The sequence below is a fragment of the Rhinopithecus bieti genome, unplaced genomic scaffold, assembly GCF_001698545.2.
Source record: "Rhinopithecus bieti isolate Rb0 unplaced genomic scaffold, ASM169854v2 scaffold_11380, whole genome shotgun sequence".
Lineage (NCBI taxonomy): Eukaryota > Metazoa > Chordata > Mammalia > Primates > Cercopithecidae > Rhinopithecus > Rhinopithecus bieti.
In genome coordinates, this window is record NW_016807225.1 from 1,620,528 (window position 1) to 1,634,194 (window position 13,667).

Consider the following 13,667-nt stretch of genomic DNA (forward strand, 5'->3'; position numbering starts at 1 on the left):
TCCAGGAGCACAGCAATAAATGTGAAGACCATCTACGCTAACACAGGCAAGATAAACATAACTGGGCTGGTACAGTGGCTCATGCCTGTAATCCTAGCACTTTGGGAGGCCAAGGTGGCTGGATCACTTGAGGTCAGGAGTTCGAGACTAGCCTGGCCAACATGGTGAAACCCTGTCTCTACTAAAATACAAAATTAGCTGGGTGTGGTGGTGCACATTTGTAATCCCAGCTACTCAGGAGGCTGAGGCAGAAAAATCGTTTGAACCCAGGTGGCAGAGGTTGCAGTGAGCTAAGATTGCACCACTGCACTGCACTATAGCCTGGACGATACAGTGAGACTGTGTCTCAAAAAAAAAAAAAAAAAAAAAAAAAAAGGATTTTGGATCTAGTACATGGAATCAGAGTTCCTCCTTCCTGAGAGCACTCAGAGAAAAAGAACTTTTGGAAAGCCTTTAGCTGTTGCTCCAACCAGAGCAGGTGTGTTTTTGGTGTATCTGTTGACAGCCAATGACAGACAAACAGAACTGCTAGGCAAAACAGTGTTTTACTCATGGGACACATAGACCAGGAGTTAGAAGATGCGTCAGATAGCTCCTTCTTTGTTGGACAGTAATTGCCTGCATTCTCCCAACTGCATGATCAGACAGTAAGTCCCTACAAACAACTGCTTTAGTTCACAGATCACAAGTTAAAAAGAAGTGGCTCGGTTCACATCCTGAATCTACAAAGATACACCCTCTGAAGGGCAAAAGCGAGACAGTGGTCAGAGGTTCATAAAATACAATACAGGAAATCAAAATCAAAAGTGCTTTATTGGCTGGGCGTGGTGGCTCAAGCCTGTAATCCCAGCACTTTGGGAGGCCGAGACGGGTGGATCACGAGGTCAGGAGATCGAGACCATCCTGGCTAACACGGTGAAACCCCGTCTCTACTAAAAAAATACCAAAAAAAAAAAATTAGCCGGGCGTGGTGGTGGGCGCCTGTAGTCCCAGCTACTCCGGAGGCTGAGCCAGGAGAATGGCATGAACCTGGGAGGCGGAGCTTGCAGTGAGCCGAGATGGTGCCACTGCACTCCAGCCTGGGCGACAGAGCAAGACTCCCTCTCAAAAAAAAAAAAAAAAAGTGCTTTATTTCTGAGGACAGAGGCATTCTTTCTCATTAAAGAATTCAAACAACAAGACTGAATGCTTCTTCACAGTATGACAAACATTCTGTCTTCCAAATAATATCATCTTACATTTGTATTGTGTTACACAGCAATTTCATATGGATTAACTAATAATAATTTAGGTAGGTAGTGTGGTACAATTACTATCCAATCTTACAGGACCACATGGGATTTCAGAATTATGAGTCCACAAATATGAGGGAGAGATGTGTTGGACATGAAGAAAATTAAAGAAGTGTGCCACATTACCGAATCTTAATACTGATGCCAAAAGTTCCAAATCTTCTGGAGATGAAGCCTCTCCATTATCTCAAGGGCCTGAAATTAAATCATTCAAGTGATTCTCTTGCTTCAGCCTCCCAAGTAGGTGGGACTACAGGTGGCCGCCACCATGCCCAGCTAATTTTTGTATTTTTAGTAGAGATGGGGTTTTCGCCAAGTTGGCCAGGCTGCTCTCCAACTCCTGACCTCAGGTGATCCACCCAACTTGGCCTCCCGAAGTACTGGGATTACAGGTGTGAGCCACTGTACCCTGCCAGCTAACAGCCATTTCTAAGCAAGGTTCAAGGGAGCCTTGCTGCAGACCGAAGAAAGGGCTGGTCTTTGGACTGTGTCATAGTCATTCCTCCTCTACATCAATCTGGTCTGCTGCTGGGGGGCAGGGGTGAGAGGTAAGAGAGTGGGGACAGATGTTAAAGTAGTGGGGAGGAGTTTCTTGATTAAGAAGTAGAACCTTGGAGCTGTGTTGTAACTACATGCATAAAGAAAGGCTTAGGACATGTCAGACATCTGAAGCAGGAAGCAGGCAAAGGAAGCACCGTGGTTTCCTTTGGGCTAGGGATTCCCCTCTTGGGTTAAGCAAAAGGTCAGGAAAGATAAAGCCCCTTTCCTAATGGTTATGAAGTCCAAGGCTGATGGAAATTCCAGGAGGTATAGGGGTTCTAAAATGCTATACGACAGCTGTGTCCAAAGCATTCTTTATTTAAACCCATAATAATGTCATCTGTTTTTGAGGAGAACTAGCTACATCTACTGTCTAATAGGGCACTGATGTGTTGTTATTTAATAAATACCCTTGGGCTGGGCAGGGTGGCTCATGCCTGTAATCTGCCAGCACTTTGGGAGGCTGAGAGGCGGATCATGAGGTCAGGAGATCGAGACCATCCTGGCTAACGTGGTGAAACCCTGTCTCTACTAAAAATACAAAAAATTAGCTGGGTGTGGTGGCGGGCGCCTGTAGTCCCAGCTATTTGGGAGGATGAGGCAGAATGGCGTGAACCTGGGAGGCGGAGCTTGCAGTGAGCCGAGATCCCGCCACTGCACTCCAGCCTGGGCAACAGAGTGAGACTCCATCTCAATAAATAAATAAATAAATAAATACCCTTAATGACAGCCAACATGTTGGAGAAAAAAATTACAATAGGTAAAATTCTACAGAGTACAAATTCAACTGAGAATGGTCCACAGTTCGGGAACAGAAGCAGTAACCACAAACTAGAAATCATTTTACCTATTCTTCCACCTCATAATAATGACATCTTCCCTTGTGTTTTATATCTTACAAAAGCACTTTGAAATAATCTTATTTACATATAATTAAGATTCTTCTGAATCATGAAGGTTTAAAAAAAATTTTCAATTTACTCTTAAATTCATCAAATAAAGAGGTTTTCTTGTTTTATTTATTTAAATTAAACTAGCCTGGAAACAGAAACAAACAACTGAAAAGTCTCTACTGGAAACTGTCTCCCATTCACTATATCACTTGCTCCTCCTTACTGCCTCTAATAACACTACCCAGTTTCATTCAACTGAGGATTTGAACAAAGGAAGAGCTGCAATTGTTGTACTACTTCCTGTAGCAGAATTAACCAGTCATTTCCAATCTTCTTCCATTTTAGGATATTTCCCTTCCCAAGTCCTGTCCAAAGAGAGAGCAACTTCTGTTCCACTATTCCTAGACAATTTTCCTAAATCACTTAAACCAATTTTCCTTCATTTACTTAGTTTGCATTCTTCAAAAGCCCATTCTATTTCCTGTACCCCACTCCTCCTTCATGCCCTTATGTACTGTTTTGCTGGGTAAAAATACTCTTATCTTTCTGTAAAGATCAATTATCTAGTCTTAAATAGTTCTTGTGGTTTTTCAAAGGTGCCCTTCGTTTGAAGAACACTTTTGTGCTGTCCCCAAAGTCTCGCAGAGATGAAAAAGGCTGTTGCCCTTCTCCTCATTCTGTGCACACCTCCATCTCCCTGTCACCCAAATAAATGTCAGTTTTTATTACTCCATAATGAATACTTCCTATCAGCATCAAATTTCTATCATCACCATTCCTAGTCTCTTGCAGCTTCTTCCTCCATCCTGCCCTCTTCCTTAAAAGTCTGAAATTATTTTAACTCAAAACTATCTTTGACTATTGTTATTTCCCAAAGACAAAACAGTTGTTCAAGACTAAACAGCACTGAATCCATGCCCTAGATATATATATAGAGAGATATATACAACTGTTGGTCTTGGGGAAAAAGTCTTAGGAATTAAAAACAAATCACTTTTCTTAACCTTGGGCATTTACAAATAACTGAATTCCAGCTTTAAAAATGTAAAATATCTGTCTCTACACACACACACACACACACACACACACACACACACACACACACTTGGTTTCTGCCTCAAGAGAACTAATGCCATATGCTTCAGTGTTTTATCAAACCCACATTTCTGTGGGACAGTTAGTTCAGTCCTTTGGCTGACAGCACAGCCAGAATTATTCTTCAAGGCTTTTTTTTTCTTTTTTTTTTTTCTGAGACGGAGCCTTGCCCTGTTGCCTAGGCTGGAGTGCAGTGGCGCGATCTCGACTCACTGCAGCTTCTGCCTCCCGGGTTCCAGCAATTCTCCTGCCTCAGCCTCCTGAGTAGACTAGCTGGGATTACAGGCGCACGCCACCACGCCTGGCTATTTTTTATTTTTAGTAGAGACGGGGTTCCAACATGTTGACCAGGCTGGTCTCGAACTCCTGACCTCAGGTGATCCACCAGCCTCGGCCTCCCAAAGTGCTGGGATTACAGGAGTGAGCCACCACGCCCAGCCAAGGCTGTTAATAACAACTTTTTGTTCATGGCTGGCTGTCACAAGACTGCTAAGAAACCACAGCCTTTTGGGCAAAGCACAGCCTGTTGGCCTGCCGAGGTCACAGAAACCTCACAGCATAGCACACTGCTGCCTCCTCTGGCTGTTACAGCAGGACATACCTCTTCGTAATTTTTCGCCTCCACTCCATGCTTCATGTCTAGGATCACGAGTTGGTCAGGTATCCGCCCTGTTCCTGAGAAAGAAATCAAAGGATTCATTGTGTGGAATACTTAAAATTCCGGGAAATTACCCACCCACCCACCCGCCTTCCCTCTCCAGAACCCCTACCCTCTCAATAGAGGGAAACAGCCACAACTCCTCCCCCTGCTCAGTTGCAGAAAATTCCTGGCTCTGGCTAAAATCACAAACATTCCAGACAAAGCCTCTATCTGTGTGGGGTGCCGGAAAGCAACAAGAACATGCTGCTGGCAAACATCTCTGAGCAGGCAAGGACACAAGATACTGCAACTGGTACTACAGAGGAACAGAACAGAAGGGAAAACACACAGGCTTATTGAATTGGGAAATAAAACTCAAAAATCAAAACAGTGTGAAATTGAGTGGCATATAAACCAAGAGATAGTGGGCAACGACTTCGGCTGAAAATGCGTATTTCCACATCTGAAAAGGTTGCCCTGTCAAATTTTGAGGGAAGGCCATGATGAATTAGGATTATTGGGTATGTGCTAAGCTTGGATTTACTTAATATAAATCTGAGTACTGAAAAGAACATAAGTTTTATCTAATAATCCACTTTAATTCAAACATTTTGATCAATGTATGGCCTATTTCAGTAGGAGTACAATGTTACAGAGTTATTCCCACTAAGCCCTTAAAGGAGTTACAACAGCTCAAGGGAAAAAAAAAAACTTTACAGTAAGAGTTCAAATCTCAGGGATGCTTCTTATAACAGAGTTCATGTTAGAAGAGTCAATCTGATTCCGCTGGATCAAAGAGGCATCCTAATCTTAAATCATCAAATAGGAGAAAGGAAAAGACCCAAAGAGCCCCAGAAAACTGTTCAGCCCCAATCCCCTGGAATTCACCTAGTTATAAAATTTACAACTGCCTGCATGAAATCAGAAGTTCTGGGATACACAGTACCACTGAAGCACTGCGGTTCCTGAGACCATAAGCCACACTGAATGGTACTGTACCCTCTGATGCCTGAGAGACACTGTAAGTTTTCTGAAATGAACTTAAGTCAATTCAATAACTACTCATTGAGAACTCACCAAGTACTAGAACTGTGCTGGAGATTTTAAAGGGACATGCTACGGCTTAAATGTGCCCCTCTCAAAGTTCATGTGTTGGAAACTTAATCCCCAATGCAAGAGTGTTGAGAGGTAGAACCTTTAATTTTATTTATTTATTTAATTAAAAAAAATTTTTTGAGATAGGTTGTTACTCTGTCTTCCAAGCTGGAGTGCAGTGGCGCGCACCATCATGGCTCACTGTAGCCTCGAACTCCTAGGCTCAAGCAATCCTCCCACTTCAGCCTCTCAAGTAGCTGGACTATAGGTGTGAGCCACCGCACCCAGGTAATTTTTGTATTTTCTGTAGAGACAGGGTCTCACTATACTGTCCAGGGTGATCTGGAACTCCTGGGCTCCAGCGATCCTCCTGCCTCAGCCTCTCCAAGTGCTGGGATTATAGCCATGAGCCACTGTGCCTGGACGAGAAGCAGGACCTTTAAGAATTGATTAGGTCATGGGGCTCTGCCCTTATCAACAGATTAATGTCATTATCATAGAAGTAGGTTTGTTATAAAAGTGAGTTCAGCCCCTTCTTGCCCTCCTGTGCATTCTCTTGCCATGTGATACCTTCTGCCATGTTATCGTGACACAGCAAAAAGGCCCTCATCACCAGATGTGGTCCCTTGATGTTGGACTTTCCAGACTCCAGAACCATAAACCAAATAAATTTCTACTGTTTATAAATTACCCAGTCTGTGATGTTCTGTTATAGCAGCACAAAATGGACTAAGCCAGGATACAATCCCTGCCTTCAAATAATTCAATTGGGATCTAAGACATATACACAAAACGACTACGGTGAAAATGCAAAGCACTGTAAAATTTTAAGCCAAAGGAACTGGTTCAGACAATCCCAATATGGAGCAAAGGGAAGAGGAGGGAAGACAGTAGTTGTGGACAGACTTTACTAAAGAGGGAACACCTAAAGGCAGGACTTAGGCAAAGTACTCTAGGCAGATGGCAAAGCATGAGCAAAGGCTCAGATATTAAAATCGGAGTATGGCATGTTTGAAAGACAGTAAAGAACTTCTTTTGGGATGGGTGCAGTGGCTCATGCCTGTAATCCCAGCACTTTGGGAGGCCGAGGCAGGTGGATCACTTGAGGTTCGAGTTCGAGACCAGCCTGGCCCACATGGTGAAACCCATCTCTACTAAAAATACACAAACTAGCCAGGCATGGTGATGCGTGCCTATAGTTGCAGCTACTCCGGAGGCCGAGGCATGAGAATCGCTTGAACCCGGGAGACAGAGGTTGCAGTGAGCCAAGATCGCGCCACTGCACTCCAACCTGGGTGACAGAGCAAGACTCTGTCTCAAAAAAAAAAAAAAAAAAAAAAAAAGTTCTTTTGGATAGATTGGAAAGATTAATTTGAAAGCAAAGAAATATAAGTAAGACTGCAGAGGGTAAGACTGAGAACAAAGTAAGACAAGCCACAGGTGTCTTCTGAGCATGAAAACAACAAGTCTTCAAACAAAGCAAAACAAAATGTCGCACCCAGAGTGTTCTGTTCTCCCAAATCCAGTGTGTAATCCTGATTATGCCATTGTCCATGGAAGATGTAATGCAAATTTCTGATTTTCTTTCCTCATTGAAAAAGTTGTGAAACTTAAGCAGTTCATAGCCCCACCTGGTCCAAATGATCAGGCTATCTTCTTACGTACAGTCTTCCAACTACCTCCCTGATTGTCACAGCACAGTACAGTCACGCACTGCATGAAGACAGTTCAGTAGAGGGCGGACTGCATATATGAAGGTGGTCCCATAAGATTATTATAATACTGTCTCTTACTATATCTCTTCTATGTTTAGATACACAAATAGCATTGTGTTCCAACTGCCTACAGTATTCAGTATAGTCACATGTTTTACAGGTTTGTAGCCGAGGAGCAATAATAGGTTACACCATATAGCTGAGGTGGGTAGTAGGCTACACCATCTAGATTTGTGTAAGTACACTTGATATTTGAAGTACACTTGATATTTGCACAACAAAATCGCCTAAAGACCATTTCTCAGAATGGTCCAAGCAATTCTCCTGCCTCAGCCTCCCAAGCAGCTGGGATTACAGGCATGTGCCACCACCACATCTGGCTAATTTTTGTATTTTTAGTAAAGACGGGGTTTCGCCATGTTGGCCAGGCTGGTCTCGAACTCCTGGCCTCAGGTGATCTACCCGCCTCAGCCTCCCAAGTGCTGGGATTACAGGAGTGAGTCACCATGCCTAGCCAGTTTTTGTTGTTGTTGTTGTTGTCATTGTTTATTTTTTTGAGACGGACTCTCATTCTGTCACTCAGGCTGGAGTGCAGTGACACAATCTTGCTCACTGCAACCTCCACCTCCTGGGTTTAAGTGATTCTCCTGCCTCAGACTCCCCAGCTAATTTTGTATTTTTAGTAGAGACAGGGTTTCTCCATGTTGGCCAGGCTGGTCTCAAACTCCTAACCTTCAGTGATCTGCCCGCCTTGGCCTCCCAAAGTGGTGGGATTGCAGGCATGAGCCACCATGCCCAGCCTTTTTTTTAAGACTTCATTTTGTTAGAGCAGTTTTCGGTTCACAACAAAACTGAGAGGAAGGCACAAAGATTTCCCATATTCCCCTTCTCCTTACATATGCATAGCCTCCCCCATTATCACTATCTCCCACCAGAGTGGTACATTTGTTAGAAATGATGAACCTACATGGACACATCACTATCAACCAAAGTCCATAATTTGCATTAGGATTCACTCTTGGTGTACATTCCAAATGTAATGTTCCGACAACCATATAATGACATGTATCCACTATTACAGTATCATACAGAATATTTTCACTGACCTAAAAGTTCCCTCTGTTCCACCTATTCAATCTTTCATTCCACTTAGTTGACCTTTTAAAAGGTGCTCCAAAGACTACAAGGTAACAGGTCTCCAAATCAGAATAAAGAATACAAATGAAACTGGATATTAAGTGCCGACTGCAGTAGTAAGGAGCACTAGTGCACTAGAGTTGGAGAAGATTCTTAATCCAGAGAAACGCTCTGATTACTCACCTTTGCTCTCAAAACACACTTCAAACATGTCATAATCTTCAGTGGTAAAGGCAAATTTCCCCTTGGTTGCATCCTCTTTGGAGTAGAGAATATGGCCAGCAGAATCTGTGATCTAAAATAAGAAATGTGGTAAGAATAGGCAGCAAATAACACTCAGGAAGAGAACTTACAGAAACTAGGGAGACACAGACACTATCTATGAAAGACAATTTATAGTTCTCATTATGATGACTATCTTCCAACCATCCCCAAAGACAAAAACTGGATTAGAAGATTAAATCCAAATACAGTAAATTTCATTCATTCAAGTAGTCTAATTACATTGCAGGCTAAAATCTGTTGCTGCTATAGGATGTCTTACCATACCAAAAAGTTAATCTAGCTAATGCTCCAAGTTACATACACTGGACTTATTGGCAAAAACTCACTTTATAGATGCAGACTAGTATCATTCTGCATAGAGGAACATGTCACAAAAATGAAAGTAGATAATTATCAAAAGCTTATACAAGAGGGACAAAGATATATAAAAACACATTTATTCTATAAAACCAATTTGATAGGGAAGGGGTGTGGGTGGAGAATAAAATTAGGACACACAATACAAGGGCAGTAGGAAAAAAAAGCATGCATAGAGAAGATAATCCAGGAGATCTATTCCTGCAAATTTCATGTTAATTATGTCATCAGCTACGTAGAGTGGGAACAAAACACAGGAAACAAACAAGAAATTTCTGGTGGCTCACGCCTGTAATCCCAAACTTTGGAACACCAAGGCAGGAGAATCACTTGAGCTCAAGAGTTTAAGACCTGGCTGGGCGCGGTGGCTCACACCTGTAATCCCAGTACTTTGGGAGGCCGAGGCACGAGTTCAAGGGATCGAGACCATTCTGGCTAACCAACATGGAGAAACCTCATCTCTACTAGAAATACAAAAAGTAGCTGGGCACAGTGGCTGGTACATGCCTATAGTACCAGCTACTCGGGAGGCTGAGGCAGGAGAATCACTTGAATCTGGGAGGCAGAGGTTGCAGTGGGCCAAGATTGTGCCACTGCACTCCAACCCAGATGACAGAGTGAGATTCCGTCTCAAAAAAAAAGAGTTCAAGACCAACCTGGGCAACACGGCGAAACCCCATCTCTACAAAAATTAGCCAGACATGGTGGTGTGCACCTATAGTCCCAGCTACTGGGAGGCTTGCTCTGTCACTGCAGCCTGGGTGACAGAGCAAGACCCTGTCTCAAAAAAACAAAAACAAAACAAAAAAAAGGAGAGAAAATTTATCCTAAAAAAAAAAAAAAAAAAGATATCCTTGGCTTCCATAAATGATTATTCCTTAGCTTTAGTTCTTCAGACTTAAATTGCTCTATTACCAAAGAACAGCCTATCGGTACAGAAGAAAGGGCATATACTGGGAAGTAAACAGCCACATACAAAGCAAGGGAATTCCACGGTAATTTAACAGCCTGGATCTCAGCCTTCATTTCTAGAGCAAGCGGCTGTCTTGGTAGAAAGCATATTTCATCACTTAAGACTGGAAGCTACTTTGCAACGTGGAACACAAAAGTAGTGGCTTCATCACATTAAACTGGATGTTCTAACGCTATTCTTTTAAGGGGAAATTTTAAGCAGGAAAATTAAGTAGCACACATTTAAGCTTATATATTTAAAAGTACTTTATAATAGTAGTTATTTCTGATGGGTGAGACTTTCTCTTTATATTTTTACTTTTTTTCCTTTTTTTGAAATGGAGTCTTACTGTGTGTCCCCAGGCTGTAGTACAGTGGCGTGATCTTGGCTCACCGCAACCTCTGCCTCCCGGGTTCAAGTAATTCCCCTGCCTCAGCCTCCCGAGTAGCTGGGACTACAGGCACCCACCACCAGGCTCAGCTAATTTTTTTGTATTTTTAGTAGAGACAGGGTTTCCCCATGTTGGCCAGGATGGTCTTGATCTCCTGATCTCATGATCCAACCACCTCAGCCTCCCAAAGTGCTGGGGTTACAGGCGTGAGCCACCGTGCCTGGCCTTTTTTTCCATTTTTTAAAAAGACATGTAGCCGGGCATGGTGGCTCAGCCAGGTGCAGTGGCTTACGCCTGTAATCCCGGCACTTTGGGAGGCTGAGGCAGGCGGATCACCTGAGGTCAGGAGTTTGAGACCAGCCTGGTCAACATGGTGAAACCCTGTCTCTACTAAAAATACAAAAAAAAAATTAGCCAGGCGTGGTATTGGGCGCCTGTAATCCCAGCTACTTTGGGGGCTGAGGCAGGATAATCACTTGAACCCGGGAGGTGGAAGTTGTGGTGAGCCGAGACCGTGCCACTGCACTTCAGCCTGGGCAACACAGTGAGACTCTGTCTCAAAAAAAAAAGGCATGTATCACTGGATCACTTATGTTCAATAATAATAATAAAGCTATTTTATTTTGGAAAAAATTGATAATAAAGAAAAGTTGTCACTACTAGATAAATTTGAAATGATAGATCAACTAAAAAAAGTTTTAATGGCACATCTAAATTCCCTAATAAACAGTAGTTAGTATTAGTCAACTGTCTTCTGCCATCTAGCACCATTTACTAATTTGGCAAACTTTTAAATTTATTGTTATTATTTATTTATTTTTGAGACAGTCTCGCTCTGTTACCCAGGCTGGAGTACAGTGGTGTGATCTCGGCTCACTGCAACCTCCGCTTCCTGGGTTCAAGCGATTCTCCTGCCTCAGATTACAGGCCCATGCCACCAGGCCCGGCTAATTTTTTGTATTTTTAGTAGAGACGTGGTTTCACTGTGTTAGCCAGGATGGTCCTCATCTCCTGACCTTGTGATCCACCTGCTTTGGCCTCCAAAAGTGCTGGGATTACAGGCATAAGCCACCGGACCTGGCCTTTTTTTTTTTTTTTTTGAGACAGTCTCGCTGTGTCACTCAGGCTAGAGTGCAGTGGCGCAATCTCCCCTCACTGCAACCTCTGCCTTCCAGAGTCAAGTGATTCTCCTACCTCAGCCTCCCAAGTTGCTGGGACTACAGGCATACGTCCCCACGCCTGGCTAATTTTTATGTTTTCAGTAGGGATGGGGTTTCACCATATTGGCTAGGCTGGTCTCGAACTCCTGACCTCAAGTGATCCACCTGCCTTGGCCTCCCAAACTGCTGGGATTACAGGTGGGAGCCACAACGCCTGGCCTAATTTGTCAAACATTTAAGATACCTAGACCTGTGCTGGTCACTGGGATACAAGTATGAGTAAGATAGTTCCTGTCTTCAAAGGGCTTATGAGTCTAAATGAGGAGAGGAGGGTGATAAGAAATGAGATGCCTTCAGGCCGGGCGCGGTGGCTCAAGCCTGTAATCCCAGCACTTTGGGAAGCCGAGACGGGCGGATCACGAGGTCAGGAGATCGAGACCATCCTGGCTAACACAGTGAAACCCTGTCTCTACTTAAAATACAAAAAACTAGCCGGGCGACGAGGCGGGCGCCTGTAGTCCCAGCTACTCGGGAGGCTGAGGCAGGAGAATGGCGTAAACCCGGGAGGCGGAGCTTGCAGTGAGCTGAGATCCCGCCACTGCACTCCAGCCTGGGTGGCAGAGCAAGACTCCGTCTCAAAAAAAAAAAAAAAAAAGAAATGAGATGCCTTCATAGTGGTTTCGATTTGCACTTGCCTGATGGTTAGCGATACTGGGGAACTTTTAATGTATTTGTTAGACATTTGTATGGGGTGATAAAATATGTTAATTAGCTTGATTGTGGCATTCACTTCACAATGTATATGTACACCAAAACATCACATTATATATCTTGAATATAAACAATTTTTATTTGTCAATTATACCTCAATAAAGCTAAGAGAGAGAGAGCATTTCACTGCAATGTGCAAGGCATACTACCAGAGGTATGCGCAGGTGCCATGGGATTATGGAGGGTCAGGGAGTGTATCTAGGAGTGGGTAACACATGAGCTGAGTCCTAAAGGATGAATTTCAATCAAGGGAAAGAGGGGTAAAGACATTCAGGGTAGAAGAGACGCAAATATGAAGGCGTGGGTTCAGAAAAACAAACAAAAATATGGTATAATCATATTACTAATAGCTAGTATTTACTGAACACTTATTAAGTGTCAAATACTGTGTTGCTGCTTTATAAGCATTTTAAATTTAATCCTCACTATAACCCTACTGGCAAGAATTATTGCCCCCGTGTTTCATGGGAGGAAACTGAGGCCCGGAGAGGTTAAGTGCCTGGAGAGGTACTGGCCCGATCATGTAGAACTAGAATAGCATGCTAAGGAGTTTAAGCTTCATTTAGTACAAAGTGGAAAGGCAGTAAGGAATTTGAAACAGAATGATGTGAGTCAATGTACAGTTCAGAAAGGTGAAGGTACCAGTACTATGGAGATAGACTAGAGAGAGACAACCCTAGAGATAAGAAGGTGGGCTGGGACACTATTCCAGTACTCCAGCTAAGAAAGGAGAAGGGCCTTCAGTATAGAGAGGGGACAGATTTTATTTAATTAAAATAATTATAAATTTTATTTAATTTTTTAAAGTTTATTAAATTGTATTTAATTAAACAATTTTATTTAATTAAAAAAATTTTAGTAACCCATGAACTGAAGAGTTTGAGGGATTTTAAGGAGGTAGAGTCTACAGGACAAAACCAAAAAGTAAATGCCCACAGAGATCAAGTGAGAAACACACTGATACTGGACCAGCACAAGCCATACATAGCAAACTAGAAAAGATGGGCTGTGTCATAGGAAAAGCCAGTGACTGCCATGGCACTCCAGGTTTTCAGATCATCCAGTTTTTCAAGAGAAGGTAGATATTTTAACTTTTATTTGAAATCTCCTAATTTTTAAACATTTACAACCAATCCCAACATTTGAAAAACTACCTCAGGCCAGGCACAGTGGCTCACACCTGTAATCCCAGCACTTTGGGAGGCCAAGGCGGGTGGATCATGAGGTCAAGAGATCGAGACCATCCTACCCTGCCTCTACTAAAAATACAAAAATTAGCTGGGCGTGGTGGTGCATGCCTGTAGTCCCAGCTACTTGGGAGGCTGAGGCAGGAGAATCGCTTGA

At 43.0% G+C, this 13,667-nt stretch overlaps 1 protein-coding gene across 1 annotated transcript in view; it reads right to left on the reverse strand.

Annotated features, from left to right (window-relative positions):
• The window catches only part of TMED10 (transmembrane p24 trafficking protein 10), a 44,821-nt gene that overhangs the window by 12,042 nt on the left and 19,112 nt on the right, over positions 1 to 13,667 (reverse strand). Inside the window, exons 2-3 of the mRNA XM_017880534.1 lie at positions 8,591 to 8,702; positions 4,422 to 4,495 (exon numbers count right to left, since the gene is read on the reverse strand). Coding sequence (XP_017736023.1) covers positions 4,422 to 4,495; positions 8,591 to 8,702 — 186 coding nt within the window. The remainder of the gene's footprint in view (positions 1 to 4,421; positions 4,496 to 8,590; positions 8,703 to 13,667) is intronic.